The sequence below is a fragment of the Megalops cyprinoides genome, chromosome 15, assembly GCF_013368585.1.
Source record: "Megalops cyprinoides isolate fMegCyp1 chromosome 15, fMegCyp1.pri, whole genome shotgun sequence".
NCBI classification, from domain to species: domain Eukaryota; kingdom Metazoa; phylum Chordata; class Actinopteri; order Elopiformes; family Megalopidae; genus Megalops; species Megalops cyprinoides.
Genome location: NC_050597.1, coordinates 32,201 through 50,265, shown reverse-complemented (window position 1 = coordinate 50,265; position 18,065 = coordinate 32,201). Strand labels below are relative to the sequence as shown.

General features: G+C 39.7%; 1 protein-coding gene across 1 annotated transcript in view; it reads right to left on the bottom strand.

Annotated features, from left to right (window-relative positions):
- Window positions 1-17,860, bottom strand: part of LOC118790250 (AT-rich interactive domain-containing protein 5B-like) — a 55,907-nt gene extending 38,047 nt beyond the window's left edge. Inside the window, exons 1-3 of the mRNA XM_036547154.1 lie at window positions 17,798-17,860; window positions 17,195-17,449; window positions 8,332-8,563 (exon numbers count right to left, since the gene is read on the bottom strand). Of these exons, the coding sequence (XP_036403047.1) occupies window positions 8,332-8,563; window positions 17,195-17,449; window positions 17,798-17,818 (508 nt within the window). The 5' untranslated portion in view covers window positions 17,819-17,860. The remainder of the gene's footprint in view (window positions 1-8,331; window positions 8,564-17,194; window positions 17,450-17,797) is intronic.
- Between the last annotated feature and the right edge of the window lie 205 nt (window positions 17,861-18,065).

Below are 18,065 nucleotides of genomic sequence, written 5' to 3'. Positions count from 1 at the left end.
CGTGGGTACATAGCTCTCCATTTGAGATTCCTCTACGCATTGTGGTTTTTCACATGGTACACACTTGGAGTGCAATAGGCATAGCTTCTTTTGAATACATTCAATGTTCCACTGACTAATGCTTCAGTGCAACATGACCTCTTTGCTATGTGGAAACCCTGGACTGCAGAGTTACTGCAGCGGATGTTTGTTTGGGAATATGTGCATTGAGTCACACTGGTCCTGCTAATCTGAATAGTGTAGCCCTTACAGAGTGCTGATCGCATTTGCTTTAGGCAGGGATGAGAACACAGAGGAGGCAAAAAGAAAAACTCTCAGAGCTATTTAGTTACAAATTCTCTTTCTAAATAAAGGAATTCTTATTTAAGCTACACTGCCATTAGTGAGCATGGAAAACCACTTTCTGCAATGTTCCTTTAATACAATTGACAAGTCGCCTTTGTCAGGAGCCCAGGTATGCTCTGATTGGTTACAAAATCAAGCTTAAAATGTGCTTGACTAAGCTTCATATGTCTTATCAGACCAGACAGAGCAAGCTGAGACTCTTCACTTTGTCAGTATTCTTCCTAGAGCTCAAGTGTTCAAGCAGACTGTCCAACCAACTGTGGGAATATTTACATAATTCCTTTCAGTACCAGCCCCTTGAAAGATGAAGTGATCCCAGTTCAAATATTTTTCCAAATCTTTCCTCTCTGTACATTGCCAGTTAATGTTATTATGTTACTTGGAAATTAGATTTTGAATGGTGGGGTATATTTGGTGGGGTATATTTGTTGTGCTTCCAGCAAGGCAGGTTTCAGCAACTATCCGTGAGCTCCCCTTAATGTCGCAGAACACAGGTCCAGGCCACAGTTGCAGATGTTCTGTTCTGACAGTAATAAAAGTAAAAACATCATTCTGCTATGATCACTCAGTGCCTAAGTCCTAAATTTATTATTCAACCATACATTCCCATCAATATTTTGGATTATCTAATGCATCACAGAATTCACCATTTTATGCGGTTAATAAGCACCAATGCATAACCTTAGTTTCATCAAAACTAGCTATATATGAAGTAAAACAACCAGAAGGGTTGCTTTGTATTCAGTGTGCTGCTTCATTTGCTGTTGTACTGGTATAGATTTCAGCGCTGCACTGTTTTTAGTTAAGATGGCCTCTTTCATATGTATAGCACAACTCTAATTCACCCTCCTTTTCCTGCAACATCTACAGCAGGCAGGGAGCTTCTCAATCTGCCTTTATTTCAAAAACTGAAGCTGCTAAGAAAATATGTGAGGAGTGTATGAAGACAGACAGTCTTCATACACAATTTCACATTAGTACCAGATATATACACATATTTAAGCCTTTTCATATTTAAATGATTTTATTAAGCTGCATCCATGACTCCACCTGTGTCCCCTGAGGGAGATGCTGTCCCTCAGGTCTGTACATCAGGTCCATTATGGGTGACTGGCTCTCCTTCCATGTCTGAAACCCTTCACTGCATATCATATTTACACAAAGCTTACAGAAAGCCACAGGAAACTTCTTGAGAACTATCTGCCTGGAAGAATGAGTTTGCTCCTGAAAACTCAATTTCATGTAATCACATTTTCTAAATTAAACCAAAATTACATGTGAAACACTTTGCTTATTTTCTCTGCTGTGATTTTATTAGATTAGGCTTCCGTCCCCTACACTCTCAGCTCTCACACTGCCTCCATAGCAACAAGCCAAAGCATGGCAGCATGATTTAATACGTCTGGCAAGGTGCCAGCTGAAACTCTCTGTTATTGATTGCTAGATTGCAAAGTTTGCATTTAATAGCTTCTGTAATGCATGACAGAATTATACTAAACTCCTCTTGCCAAATTATTAATTTACCTACCAAAGACATTGCTGTTAAAACCACAACCAAAATATTCACACTTTTTAGAGGAAGCACACTTAAACATACACAGTCTAACCCCATCCCCCCTGCAAAAACAGCCTGAAAATGTCAAGAAAACAGTTATTGTTTGAATAAAATGTAACAGTAAGTAAAACAAGACTTCTAATGAAAGTGACATAGACCAGCTGAAATGAATTTGCCCTGCAAAGCACAACTCAATAACATTGTTTAATGTAATAGGCTGCACTGTTTGTCTATTACAACTAGAACAGCAGACCAGCTTACAACAGTAAGTGAAGAAATGTATACACACAGGTTTATCTGAGGGTATGTCTGCGAGAATGGCCACATATTTCCTGGATAAGGAGAGGTTTAGGATCTAGGAGGGGTGCTCCAGAAATGCTTATTTCCACTTCAGCAAAAATATAAGGTGTTTGGGGCAACGCCTTTAAACTCATAATGGTATTACCAATTTGTTTTAGTGTGTGGTTCAATGCAAGCTCAACTGTCTTGCCTCAGAGCTGTGAAAGAAATGGCTGTCCTGTATACTTAGATGTATTTTTCATGAGTTAGAAAATTCACATCTGAGCTGACATTTCCAGAGGGAGGGAACTGCTTCTGTAGAGAGGATGCTGAAGTGGGTCGAGGGAACTATGTGTCATTTCGGATGAGACCTGCAGAGTCTATTTGCTCTAAGAAACTCATTGCAAACAATGAAGACCTTCAGCTCTCCCTGTCCTGTCCTACGCTACACTATGCCTCTCCCAGCTACTGCATTCAAAACAGAGCAGAACGTGAGATTTACATGAATTTCACAAACACAGAAAATTTACACTCTCCATCCAATGATATTACATATAACAATTTATATAATTTATATTACAGTTGCTTTAACTGTCACTTTAGGGGAAAATCTGGGAGTAAGACCATTTCCTACGAGCAGATCTCAGTTTATTTTCATGACATGAAGTACCACAAACAAACAGTATTGAAGACAGTTTTCACAGTTTGTCCTGTATGTTGAGTAACTGGCCAATAAATGCAACTGAAAGCAGTAGTGTTGTCATAATGAGGCAATTTGTGCAGACACAAAGTTTAAATTACTTATAACAGCTGGGAGTGGTGATGTTCTTCCCACAGACTCTCTCTCTTCCCACAGAATCTCTCTGACACAGTCAGTGATAAATAAAATATCCTTCTTATCTGATTGATATCATTGTAGCAGCTCCATGTTGTTAACAGCACCTCTGCTCTCTGAAGAAATGCATGCACACTGCCAGCTGTCTCCATATCCGAAAGAGTTAAACTGTTTTTAACTCTTTGAAATCAAAGAAGAATCAAATTCACATCATTCTCAGAATTTTTGAGCATTTAGGACCCATTTCCTACTCTAAGAGCTCTGGAATCTAAAACCTTAAATTCAGGGCATAATCAAAGAGAACGTGTTTTTTTTTCTCACAAACAATTCAGGATGTGTTAGCATTGATGCAGGAGAAGAGCTAAACAGAATCTTCAATAAAATGAAAGAATGAAATTGTAAGGACACTCTAAACAATGGCTGCTCTCTTTTTTAGCCAATGAGTGGATGAAATGATTACAGTTTTCTCAGTGAATAATGGGGTTGCTCAATGAAACCAATTAAAGGTCATTTACACAAAGAATGGATTAGATGATGGCCAAAACAAGATTACACAATCAATGCACTATTGTGTGATTTCCCTATTTACAGCCTTCTCAATTACAGCCCAAAGAAGAAATCATTTATAACTCTGAGGCCTGTCACAAAAAACAGGCATCTTGAATAATCTTTATCAGTTTTCTAATAACTTTTCTGCATTTATTGTGGAAAAACTAAACAGACAGAGGCATACGTCATTTGTTTGGTTTGGAAAGAATCTAAACAAATGACATTCTTCTGATACCTCACAGCCTTATGTTCTAATGAGGGCAGAAAGTACAGCTGTAATTACCCCACGCCTTTACTGAAATGAGCAGTGGCACACATGCTGATCAGTGACGGCTGTTCCTTACTGCATCTTTCAGGACAGACAGATTCACCCCACAGCTTGGGGGGGGGGGGGGGTGCGGGTGCGCTCAGGGGGGTAAGTAGCTGGTCAGAACAGAGGCATGCCACAATGAGGCCAATATGAGAACCTGTCTGCTGAAATCAGTGCTGCTGGAGACCCAGGTACTGAGGACATGAGACGCACCAGAGCAGCACAGGATACTTGCCTTGGCAGCACTGAAACTCTGTTTTCTGGAAAAAGGCTGCAGCTGTGATGTGTCTGACTGCTGAGTAATTAAACCCATGCGCAGTGTCTGTGTGACCAAATAAATTCTATTAGTGCACAAAATGTCCTCAGATAGCCTCATGCCCAATGCCATATCATCAATTAGTTTCTCACATGTACTTTACGTATTTTCCAAGATGTTGAACACACAAGGAGAGTCTCCTCCCCATCTGCACTGATTGGCTGCCAATAATAACCCATTAGTCATTCTAACTCCATGAAGCTTGGGAGCCCAACCCATGAAAAGCCACATCTCTTTTCTTGCAAGCATCCTGTACACCCCTGTGAACATTGCCACAGTGGTGGCTGGGGCATAAGTAAACTACATAAAAAAACATCACAATAACACAAACATTTCACAAAATGTCCCTTTTTGAAAAATAAATCATAAATCAGACCAATAAAAGGAAAAGTTTTAGTGTAACTTGTGAGTCTTTCACATAGCTCCTTTTTGTCTTTTGTGATACAGAAGTGACATTAATAACATCTCTGTTGTTTCAGACCTGCTAGTGGACAGGCAGTAAAACTCCTTAAAGGTCAGCATTTGGAGACATGCACATTGTTTCACCGTCTACTAGAACAGCTATTAGTTACCACAGGACACAGCTACAAGCAGCAGGAACCATAATGTAACAAGAAAAATTTTCATTTGAAATTGAGAGATGATTACAGCATGCATACAACATTTCTGCCCCGCATTCAAGCTCAAACATTCCCAGCAACTAATAGATTTTTCCACTCCAGCTCACACACTGCTTACAGAATTAGAAGTATTGGCATGTGTCCAAACTTTAGTCATAAGGGAACTAATGATATGAGTAGAGCTGTGAGTTGCAGTTAAAAAAAAAAAAAAAAAAAAAACAACAGCACATGTAAACTTCCAATAGGCCTGCCTGCAAATAATCAAGACATAACTATAGGGCCAGTGTAAAAATTGCTCCAAGCAAACACTAAGGCATTCAAATTCTTTGAGTTAAACCTCACAGATTTTAATAAATGAAATATCACTGTAATTCATCAGAATATCTGGGCATCTAAATTAGTTTAACAGGAGCAGTGCTCCAGGAATATGTTTGCAACAAACACATAAGGAAACCAAGTGCCAGAAATGAGATTGTTTATTTTCTTCTTTTCAATCCACCAACATCTGCCTGAGTCTACCTGTTCTTTTGCCTGCCTTAATGTCAGAACACAGCTTCCTACACACAACTGCTTTGCTGCTTGTCAAACCATTTGTACTTTGAGAAAGTAAATTACCTGGCTGTCAGGGCCAACATGGCATCTGATTCCACTTTCCTGTCTCTCTGCTCCTCTATGTCAGTTTGCACATTTCAGGCAGAAAGGAAAGCAAAGCCCTCCGTAACACTCACAGCCATCATGGTTGCAGCCTGTTAAATGTTACTGCTTTACAAAATGTTATGCAATTCCAGCACAGGGGTCAGTGAGCTTTGCCACTGTGTATGTGAGCCAAGTGCAGCTTGCTCGCAGCACTTGAATTCAGAAGGATTCCACGCCAAACACAGTTAACAGATGAATCTGCTCATTCTTTTCTGCTTGACAGCAAGCTCACTACAAGCAAACATGACACCCACCACAAATTGTGTTGGAGAGTACATCACAGCACTGGTACAGTACAAGAGCTGCAGCTCCTCTGATAAGTGAAAACCTGTGTGTGGAGGGAGGTGGGGGAGGTGGAAGGAGGTGGGTCTCTCACGGCTGGGAATGGGAGCACAGGAATGCCACCCATAATGAGGCCCTTCAGCTGCGTCCACTATTTATGATCATTATGCTGTCAGTGTGCAGCCCAACGCCTGCTCTGAGGCACAGGGATCCAATTAAAAAGCATTTTGTTTATGAAGGCTGGTATGTTCTGTAAAAGGACACTTGCACTTCCTTACTACCGTATACACAGCAGACTGCAGCACTTTAAATATGGATACTTAAGGAAGTCTGCTGAAACATATTTCTGTATGGCTTAACAAGATAATTTGGGAGAATTAATGTACACAATATATTTTGCCTGGTCTAAATGAAAATAGAATTCCTTCTGGTAGTTTTATTTTCCTCTATGGATAAACTGTATATACTGTGCCGCAGTTGTTCATTATGGGTCCTCTGGGCAATTCTTACATTCCTAGTGTTGAACAGAGAGTTCTGTGCTGCTGTGTTAATGCTGGTGTTAAGTACACTGCTACTTGAATGCATGTTCAGCCCTCTGACCACATGTGGATTAAGACATGCTGTTTTCCAGCCTATTGCGTAAGACTCTTCTACTGCATATGCTGTACATGTGATTACGCCATTATCCTCAAGCACAACTGTTGTCATCACCTCTCTGAAAAAGTGCTGCTGTGATCAGGATGGCCAGGTCACTGCAGGACTGAATCATGAGCTTCACATGCATGCCTTTCCCAAGAGTGACAATAGCCACCCAAGAGCCAATTTAATTTAGTGAATTCAAGCTCTTGCCCACGTGGCAAGTTCAGGAGCCACACCTTTGCCATTGAGCTATTCAAATAAATTGGCGTTGTTGCTTTTCAGGGGCATCCAAGCTAACCACCCCACAGTGAGCTGACCTGGTTGTAACACAGATGATCCTAATCACTAAAACACACTGTTTTTCAATGCGTTCTGCAGTTGTTACTGTAGTATGTTAATTCACCAAGCAGATCTCCTCCATTTAATTTTTGTGTCATGACATCAAGAAAGAAACTTAATTAGCCAAAATTCACTTGTATTGAGTTTGATGTCCAATAAATATCTTAAGTTATTCTTTGACTGGAACTTTGTATTGAGTACATTGTAAAACATGTCTAAATAACGAATAGCCCCTGACAAGCCGACTTGCAGGTCAGCCTCTGAACAGCTGGGTGATTTCATGTAGCTGTTCAATGAATGATTCATTTCTCTGGCTTTTAAATGCCTGCTTTCTGTAACTGAAAGCATGCTGCCTGTTGAGTTAATGCTTTCTTTCTCTGGATAACATTATTCTGAAAATTAAGAGGCAATTTGAGCCTCTGCATTTTGTATTCTTGCAACACAGACAGGCAAACACAGTGATTAAAAGCCAACTCATTATAACACTTACAATAAACACATAACACTTATAATAAACACATTATAACACTTATAATCTCACATCTGACAGCCAATAAATCAGTGAGCTGTTTTTTTTCCCCCCCTTTTCCCAGATATAGATTATTTATTCTGGTCTGGCTCAATAAGTAGGTGAAAAACCATCTGATATTATTACTGATCCATTATATTACTTATCCATTGATCCATCCATCTAATCTCCCTATAAGACATTAATGCAAAAGCCAATTAAAGGAAAATATAACATTGGAAGTGAGGCAGAATACAGATGGAAGAGAGTGGAAGTGGTAGAGAGCCTGGTAAATATACTGTGCTATACGTCTTTACTGTGTTATCCTTTATGATACAGATGGCTTGTTAAGAAAAAAGCAAACAAATAAATGAAATGTGACTAAAACAATGACTCCAAGTAGAGATGGGACAAACTGCGATGCATACTGAGCCTACAACACCAACTGTAGGGAGCTTTAAAGCATACTGAGCCTACAACACCAACTGTAGGGAGCTTTAAAGCTCTGAAATCTTCAGAGGAGCAGAGAAGCAGTCCAAAATAAGACATTTATGAGGCAATAAACATTAATTACACTTTTTACACTGAACTGTGGAGGAGAAATGCGACATGTTAAAGAGACACATAAATATGCATAATATTGTTTTAAAACGAATGAAGACAAACTTTTGTATCAATATCAATTTCTCAGTTCTTCAAAATCAAGTCCTGCACATTGCTGAATGTCACACTATGTCACTGAAACATAATCTGGAAGGAAAAATGATCATAAAAATAAAGGAGGAAAATATTAGCAACAATAAAAACAACTCCAGAGCAGTGAAGTTTTCCACATTTCCCGTCTGTGGTTACACTGTTCTGCTGCCCTGCTCTCTGTGACTCACTTACCAGCTTCCTTACGGCAATATGATTCATGTAAAGTGTGGCCTATAAATATTTGCCTGAGATCAGATCATCAAAGTGATTGATCGCCACGTATAATCCATGCAGAACTCAAAAAGCAAACTCCAGCAAATAATCTCAACCAATTATTCAGCATTCAGAGTTAAAGGGTTTACCCAGTTCTGCCTTTTCTTTCAGGACATCCTTGAAGTTGAGGCCACCGTTGAGTATTGAGTCCCGGTACTTGTGCAGGGCATCATGCTGACCGTTCCCGCGCTCCTTCAATATGGATGGATTTAGGGACGCTGATCTGAGGCCACAAGTCCACTCTGAGACATCCCAGACTGTCCATTTCACTAAATTGTCCAACTTTACTATCACTTTCTCTGAGACAGCAATTATCTCGTCCTGAAAAGAAAAAGCAAGGTGTTACCTCATATCATGTATTTGCTCAACAAGGAACACCGATTTACAGTCCAGTATGTTACTTTACTTACCTAGCGCTCATTACCCCTTACCCAGAGAAACTTTGTAAGTTTACTTTTTTACATAATAGACTATTTATTTATTGAAGCAGCTCAGGTGATGTACCTTTGCTCAGGGGTACAACAGCAGAGGGAGACCTGGGAATCCAACTGCAAGGCAGAGCTCCCTAACCACTAAACCACAGTTTTCGCATCTAAAAAGCCTGTAACAGTTTCCTGACTGATGATATGTATGCGATTAAAACAGTGATTAGCCAAAGAGCAACAACCAGAAATAATAATAATACTGTGTCTTTCATTTAAATTCACCATCGTGGCTTACTTACAATGGATAACAGTCATTTCAAAATGTTTCCGATTTGTATATTATCCTCAATGCTTTCCCAGCATGGACAATGCTGATAAACGGGAAGCTGGCAGACATATGAAAGCAAAGGAGAGACTTTAAAACCTATCGGTCTGTCTCCTGCAGACACACAGCACCCCAAAGGGATACTGCAACTGCAATGTCAGGCACACCTGTGTGTGTCCTGTTACATGTAACAGACAGCCTGCAAGCATCACATACAGATAGTATGTCAGGCTTTCAGGTGGAAGGACCCAGGAGCACACCGGGACGACAAACCAGGTGTTTATTTGATGAAAATCCAAAACTGTAGTAACAAAACAGTCCAAGTCAAAACCAGAAAATCCACAGGCAGTAAATCCAAAAAAAACAAGGCAAGTACAAAATCCAAAGAAACAGGCAGAACGTCAAAAACCAGAGCAAGCAGAAAACAAACATGCAGGCACAAAACAGACAAATAATCTGAGACAAACAGAGCAGATAGAGGGGCATACACAGGCTGGTGATGAGATAACAGGGAACAGGTGTGCAGGATGGGCTTCAGGTGGTGGGCGTGGCAGCAGGGTAGATAGGCGGGAAGGGAGGTGGGGTGATGGGCTTCAGGTGGTGGGCGTGGCAGCAGGGCAGATAGGCGGGAAGGGAGGTGGGGTGATGGGCTTCAGGTGGTGGGCGTGGCAGCAGGGTAGATAGGCGGGAAGGGAGGTGGGGTGATGGGCTTCAGGTGGTGGGCGTGGCAGCAGGGTAGATAGGCGGGAAGGGAGGCGGGGCGATCAGCTGAAAACAAAACAGAAGCACATGGACACAAAAAACCCAAACAAAAGACACACCCACACTGACAGACAGGAAGACAGAAACACAAGCAGGACCTCACGTGGAAGGACTGACACGGTAGCTCACATTGTTAGGCTACATCACCGTCAGCGACAGACCGAATGTTCAACTCTTCTCACACCACCTCTAATAAATCTCCATCAGCATGTTTGTTACGACACCACTACTCACCATAATGTCTACTTTTTCAGAGGTCTCTACTTTCCAATACATGTATATGAACCACAGTTGCCAACAGTCATGAGAGAAAAAAACTCCATCTAATTAAAATTAGTCTTATTTCAACACCATAGCCTTCAAATGTTATGGCTATGTGCACATTCTGAACACCTCACTCACTGGAAAAGCACACCATTTTCAGCTTGGCCCTTGTACAGATCACCGAGTACTGTGGGTCTATTTACCACTTATAATTCCATTAATGAACAAAATAAAATGAAAATATGAGAAAGATAAAAGCAGGATATACAGTAATTACCAGAATTTGGTATTCACAGTAACATGCAGTACATCATATAAAACGCTGTCAAAGAATATGTTCCTTTTTGCCCTTTAAAACTGAAATGGAAAATCTTACGTGAAATGAATGGAAGAAACAGAGTTAAATAGCCAAGATATATTTGCCTGAAGGCAGTTTCCCTTCTCCATCTATTAAGAAGAATAAAGATATTACTTTATGATTACATATTTACACTTATGTTGCTCAAGTCTGTACATGAATGTGACATACTGAAATGGCTCATTTTTACTCTTGCCCCAGTTTTGTTTGTTTAATAGTTAATATATTGTATTTTAATAATACATTATAACATTATATTATAATGAACATTTTGTCACATAAATATATCCTTGAGTCCCATTACTGGACATTAGTCAGTGCTGTATGTGGCTGCCTGATTCACCTCTACAGTAGAATGCAAACAATTACAGAATGAAGAGCAAAAATAGTTCACTCTTTAAAGAAAATGTTTCAATACATAATTTACATATTTTCCAAGCCAAAACACAGGGTTTCAAAACTGACCATGATCACAGCTGTGTTTCAAAACACATAACCACCAACATAAGTGTATATTCTCTAAAATATGCAGCCATCCCAGCAAGGACTAGCAAGGAAACTCTATTCAGTTATTAAACTGAAATAAAAAGACTTTTTTGCTGACACAGAGACTCTTCTTACCTGTGTATGCCACATGTCCTCAGTAAATTTAAGAGTTAAAAAAGGTTTCAGGTAATTAACCGTAATAACCGCATAACAGTTGCATATCATTTATCAGTAGCAATTATTAATACTATCATTAATACCACTCTATTTATATACATCTTTCACACATTCATCACTGTGTATTGTTTAAATATTATAAAGAGTACCTCAAAGGTTGTGTGGAACACACATCATTCATGGATAAATCTAAGAGTAATAAAATTGCAAGAAATAAAGAACCATTTAGCTTATACCTCCATGAGGGATAGTGATAAGCCCCCACCTGTATTTTTACCAGAACGGCACGCTGGGTAATGTGTTAACACCACAGCATCTGATAACATGCCTGAATAAATATTCACCAGATCACTGCATGCCTTTACTGCAGCCTGTCCCATTAGATTTTTCAATATTCTGGGTTTTTCAACACAACTTCCAGCATGAGTTTCAATTCATTTTCAGAAGGTGTCCATTTAAAACAGTGTTGACCAGTTATAATTTTGCTTCTGAATTCTGTGTAGATACCGTACAGATGAGTATGCAAATGCAGTGTTTTGCCATTCTATGCCAAGAACATCATTTAGAAAAGAGAGGTCTTCACTGCTAACTAGCTAACTCCTGGGTTCATTATAATGCCAACACACAAAGTGTTATGCTGTTACACAGTTTATGTGTAGAACTGAAATAATTTCATATTTCCATGGGTTGTGTGGGTGGTTCTTGAAATTCTTGAAATAATCAAAACTATTTACATTCCTGTTTTGTATGAGAAGTAGAAGCTCTAAAAAGATGTGATACATGAATCATCTTCATCTGTAAAGGATTTCCTTGTTTTCATGTTGAATATGTGGGCAGTAATGGCCCCCCTCTCCTCTTACACAAGCTGAAAGCAGTGCAGAGCATTCGAGCAGTGAAACATGCTCCACACTGCACTGAGAGAATCTCTCCGTTTACCCTGGAGTCAGGTCACTGCTGATTCCCACACCTTCTAGAATGCTTACTGAATTATTAACGCAGTAACAAGACACATCCAAAGGAAGTCTTTCAGCAAACCCAAATATAATTTTTTCCTTCCTCAAGACTGACCTCACTTTAACACCAATTCATCACTGCTTCACTGTTCTGAGTTGTTTATAAAATGCAAACATGATAGTCAAAGTGCTGTAGAATTAGAAAAGGTCATGATTATTATATTCATTGTAGATTAATTTATCTGTATCTGAAGCTAGTCTTTCTCCCTATTAACACATGAAATGCACAAATATGTTGACATTGAGCATATTACATAATGAGGACAGATCCATGCTTGTCATCACAGACAGCCTTGTAAAGCTTTTTACTTTTACGTAGCCTGTGTTTTAGCCATGAATTGCTTTGCCTCAAACAAGAAAAGAAAACCTGATAAAAATCAGTATCTATAAAATTTTTGAGTTCTACCTCATAACATAAATGTATAATTCCTGCTAAATAATGCATGCTGGAACCAACAGAACAATAATTATGCTTCAATTTTATTAATGCCTTGAAAGTGTAAGTGATGTGTATGCATAGCAACTATCACACCATTACACTACTCAACAAACATTTGATGGCATTGTTCTTCTAAACGTCATAGTTCCTCAGGCATCAGTGACCTTTTCTTGGTTAAATAAAAGTCCCTTGTTGTCTTGAAAGGTTTGCGGGCTCTATTCAAATCTCATCCCATGTGAGCTGGTATCAATTGTGTTCAACAAGAACACTGAAGTATGCAAGGAGCATAATGTGAGTAAAAACCAAAATCTGTAAATAATTTACATTCATTCTAATGAGAAAGACATTTGCTGAGAGGCAATTTTCACACTTGCTGGCTTACTCAAAGAGAGGCTGAATTTATCCCCACCCCACCCCCCTCTCCAGAATTCCAGCCATTGTTTGAGGCATGTGTCATGTGGTTTATTGCATACGGCACATATGAAATACATATGGAAATTGGTATATGTCGCTTGCATCTCAGGCAATTTTCAGAATACTCCTACAGAAACTGATTGCCAACCCAACTGTTAATATCAAAAGAATGATAAAAAAGAATGATACCTTTAAAAACAAAGAAAAAGAACATGGTCTCATTTGAAGTACAAATATATCTGAGGCACTCCACACACATGTGGACTTTTGCCAAGCAGCAGAGAAGTCTTTGGACTCATGCCACAAATTTTCCATGATAATATTGTTCAGGTCTTAAGCCAGCCTGCTTTGCCATTCAAAATAAAACCAGAGAAAGATAATTAGATACTGCTCACTTGTTCTTCATGCACCCAGTGTTGTGATAATATGAAACCAAATTTAAATCCTACAGCAAACCTCAAACCTCACATTCCAGTAATGCAAACTTTAACAGGACTACTAACTTTTGGTGTATACTAATGACACAGAATCTATGATGCTACAGTGTTACTGAAATGGATGGCTTACAGTACTAATAACACAGAATGCATGATGCTACAGTGTGTTACTGAAATGGATGGCTTACAGTACTAATGACACAGAATCCATGATGCTACAGTGTGTTACTGAAATGGATGGCTTACAGCCTGCATATGAATGCTGGGTGGTGACCCACTCCTCAGAAGGCATCAAGGTGACTCTCATTCAGTTTAACCAAACATACACTGAACATGCATACTATATCTTAAGCATCACAAAAACCAAGGTCCTCCACCAACTGCCATCAGCCCAACAAAATATGCCCCCCAATATTTACTTTGGAGAAGCTCTTGAATATATGGAGCATGTCCTCTCCCATGGCAGAAACCTGTCCCAAACAGCCACCATCAAAAAGGGCATACAGCATGAGGCTCAGGGTGCTCGCAACACACTGCAGAAAGTGTGCCAAAGTGTCTGCAACTCAACAAAACTTCCACTTAACTGGGCTGTGCTGATCCCAACACTATGATACAGCGTAATACAGGCGTCCCACTCCAAGCTAACAGCACCCGACATGAGCCCATACTCAACTTGAGCCAAACTAGATTTTTTTTCAGTGCATCTGCAAATACCAGCAAACTGCCTTGTCCATCAAATCCTGTTCTTCTGCCTTTCAAACTGGCAGTGAGACAGTGGACTAGGGGAAGATAAGAGAAGTGGTTTAACAATATCTTCAAGACGTCCCTGACAGGTGGGAACATCAACCTTCAGAACTGGGAGGAATGGGCGGCAGTGTAGCATAGTGGTTAAGGAGCAGGACTCGTAACCGAAAGGTTGCCGGTTCGATCCCCGCTGGGGCACTGCTGCTGTACCCTTGGGCAAGGTACTTAACCCACAATTGCCTCAGTAAATATCCAGCTGTATGAATGGATAACATTGTAAAGAACTGTAACCTATGTAAGTCGCTTTGGATAAAAGCGTCTGCTAAATGAATAAATGTAAATGAATAAATGTAATAGGCTGCCGACTGCCTTAGGTGGCACGGTCTCCCTGTGGTCCACTTCCTGGCTCAATGTCTCAAAGCTGAGAAAGGATAAGGAAGCCAACCCAACACTAAGTCCCACTACCATGTGGGCCATCTGTCAAAGATCAAAGATCTGCAGACACAGGACTGGCCTCAGCCACTTTCAATGCCGCTATCAAAACTATCAAATTTTACCCTTGAGGGATCATCGATAACAGCAATAGTTTTTCAATATCTGTGACACTGAGGCAAATGGTCTATTCCAGCCACTGTACTCATACATTGCCTAAACCTTTGTTTAAGCCAACCTTCACACAAGTACCATCATAATTGAATCATATCCCAATGTGATTTAGATTATAAGCTACACTCACTGTTGTGATTGTTAACGATCATACAAATAAAAGTGGTTTTCCACAAATAGGCTCAATCTTTAAGCTATAAAGAGCTATCACGGTTAGCGAAGAGATTTGATTTTGCTTGTTTGGCAATAAGTGAGTTAGTGTAATGTTGCCCTCTCTAGGTTCATTCCAGTGTTCGACTCTACAGGCAGAGAGCCAGAGCAGGATCACTGTCACTGCTCCACAGCTAATAAATGGCAAACTAAAGTCAGAAGGGAAATGACATCAGTAAGGTCTACTGGAAAAATTCCAGCTGGAAACACACTGTTAACTGCACAACTTCAATTTCTATACTTAATAAATGTATGTTGCAGCACAAGATGTAACAACAAAATATCATCTACCTTCATGTGTTTCCCTACCACAACGCCTAAGGGTTACCTGGTAAAAATCATGAATTTAGTGTAATTAATTAACATCTGAAAAACGATTATGAAATTGTTCCTCAAGAAAAAAAAATATATAGGCTACACTATATGGACAAAAGTATTTGGCCACACCTGTTTTTCAGGGTTTGGGCTAGGCCTCTTATCTCCAGTGAAGGGCAATCTTAATGTTTCAGCATACCAAGACATTTTGGACAATGTTATGCTTCCAACTTTGTGGCAACAGTTTGGGGAAGGCCCTTTTCTATTCCAACATGACTGTGCCCCAATGCACAAAGCAAGGACTATAAAGACATGGTTTGATGAGGTCGGTGTGGAAGAAATTGACTGGCCCGCACAGAGCCCTGACCTCAACCCCATCGAGCACCTTTGGGATGAACTGGAACAGAGATTGCGAGCCAGGCCTTCTCATCCAACATCAGTGCCTGACCTCATAAATGCTCTACAGAATGAATGGGCACAAATTCCCACAGAAACACTCCCAAAATCTTGTGGAAAGCCTTCCAAGAAGAGTGGAAGCTGTTATAGCTGCAAAAGGGGGACCTACTCCATATTAAAGTATATGTATTTGAATATAATGTCATTATAGTCCCTGTTGGTGTAATGGTCAGGCATCCGAATACTTTTGTCCCTATAGTGTATTTTTGCAGTAAAAACTAAATCCTGTAACAACTCAGTTTAGAAAATATGGCCAGCTAAACGTTTACAAGACTGTTTTACAGTTAAATGTAAAATGTTAAATGAAACTTGTTGCATATTATGAAAAGGAAATCTGATATACTCGTCGGGAAAAATTCCAGTTAAAATAAAACTGTACGATTTTTTCCACAATCCGTCAGTTTAATATGTTTGTATAGCGCGCCCACAAAAAGAGGTTTCATATTATTTCTTAGATGGCAGCATTTCATCTGCCTATACAGTTGGATATTACATATATACTGTCGGCGCGGAGAATGAAGATAAGCGCTAAAAGCGAACACACGCATCTGGACAGCCTCCTGATTGCTCAAACCTTCAAACAGGAACCGCAGATTTAATAACACAAGCATGCGTATCTGTAAGAAAAAATGAAAGCGTAGCTTTGACATAATAACCTTCATAAATGTCACGCGTTCCCTTTAAGACACAGGACCTGGCTGTGTGATCAGCTTGCTGTTATTAATCGTTAGAGACTGAGAGCAGGAGAATGCTTACATAGAAAATGACCGTTTACGATACATTATGACTGAAGCTATGTAATTTCTGTCTTTACAAGTGCACGGTAAACACTCGGGGTTGTACATTAAACGCGACAGATCATATTTTATGGATTAAGTGCGACTGTTTCTAACTGTTAAACGTGTTGGAGCTAGTTGGTTACACGTCTGTTAAAACTACGCCCGGACAGATCTAGCTGACGATTTGAATGTATTACAGTTCCTGTCATTTATCATCGTATTCTGCTCGACTCTGATAGCACGACGGCTTGTTCGCTCTCTTTACCACTATTTCGTAATTTCCGCTCTATTTTACACAACAGGAATCTTAATCATAAAGACAACTGCAACAACTTTACAGCACAGCGTGGTACGACAGAGCAGTTAACACCTCAATGTCGAATTTACAACGTCTCATTGTAAAAATCTTCACGAAGCGCACCGGCAAGACGTGCGCTTAAATTCCAGTAGCCAAATAGCGCAACCGGACATACGCATATCTGGCCAAACCAACTAATACAGCAAAAAAGACGTTAATCCGCCATTTGTTTATTTAGACTTAGGAAACTGAATATTTTACTGATACGATATCTTCAATGTATGATAAGGTTCGCACTATCTGGCTTTACGTCACAGCAAACTGAACGACTAGACAATGTTACATACAGGTCACATTTTCATATACTTGTTAAAACACTGTTGTACGAAAACGGTAAGTTAAGGGTGTAGCTCAGCTGAGAGGATGTCAGATATTTGTAATTACCTCTCCGTGACTGACAGTTCTTCCCTGGGGAGTATCTTCTGGGAGAAAATAAAGTTTGGAGCTTGATAAGAGTTGCTTGGTCGTCCTCTCTTCCCACAACAGCTGTAGCTCTGCTATGCAGATCGGATCGCCTGGCTTACATCTCACAAAGAAAAAGTCGCCCAGGGACAAAATTCTTGGTTTACCTTCAAGGTGAAATTTAAATGCCTTGTAGAAAATGTAAGGTCCATGCAAACCACAAGGTGAGCCGACCCACTGTAGACACAATAATAAACCATTAATTGGAACAAAAACGATCACACACTCATTATATACAACACACAACCTTACAAGCTACCATTTGAATGAATGAAAGGATTGATTAATGTCTGAATGAATGACTGAGCGCAAAATGTAGCTGTTCAGACAAAAACCAACGACATGTAGATTATAAGATTTTATACCGCAAATGATATATTTTTGGTAACATTGGACATTTGGTGATAAAAGTTTGTAGTTTTAATTCCAGAGCGTCGACAACTACTAATATATACATATCCTAAGGTATAACATTCATATTATAACATATCATTAAAAAATAAACCTGAGAAGAGTAGATAGTACCTTAAGTGAGTTGGGCTCCATCTCGACGTTCTGAATTGATTAAACACAACATTCTCTCCAAACTTGTTGGCTTGAATGGATTGCTGACGGTCCTGGAAGGACACAATCTTTCCTCCTTTACAGCTGTGACACCCTCAATATTAAATCTATACAGTACCAGTACATTTGTTCAAAGATGCATAGAATGTAGTCCAATTTTGTGAAAATACGCGGTTTTAAAAATCCATAATGACTTGTAGTTCGACCAGATGATGTTGATTAATTTCGA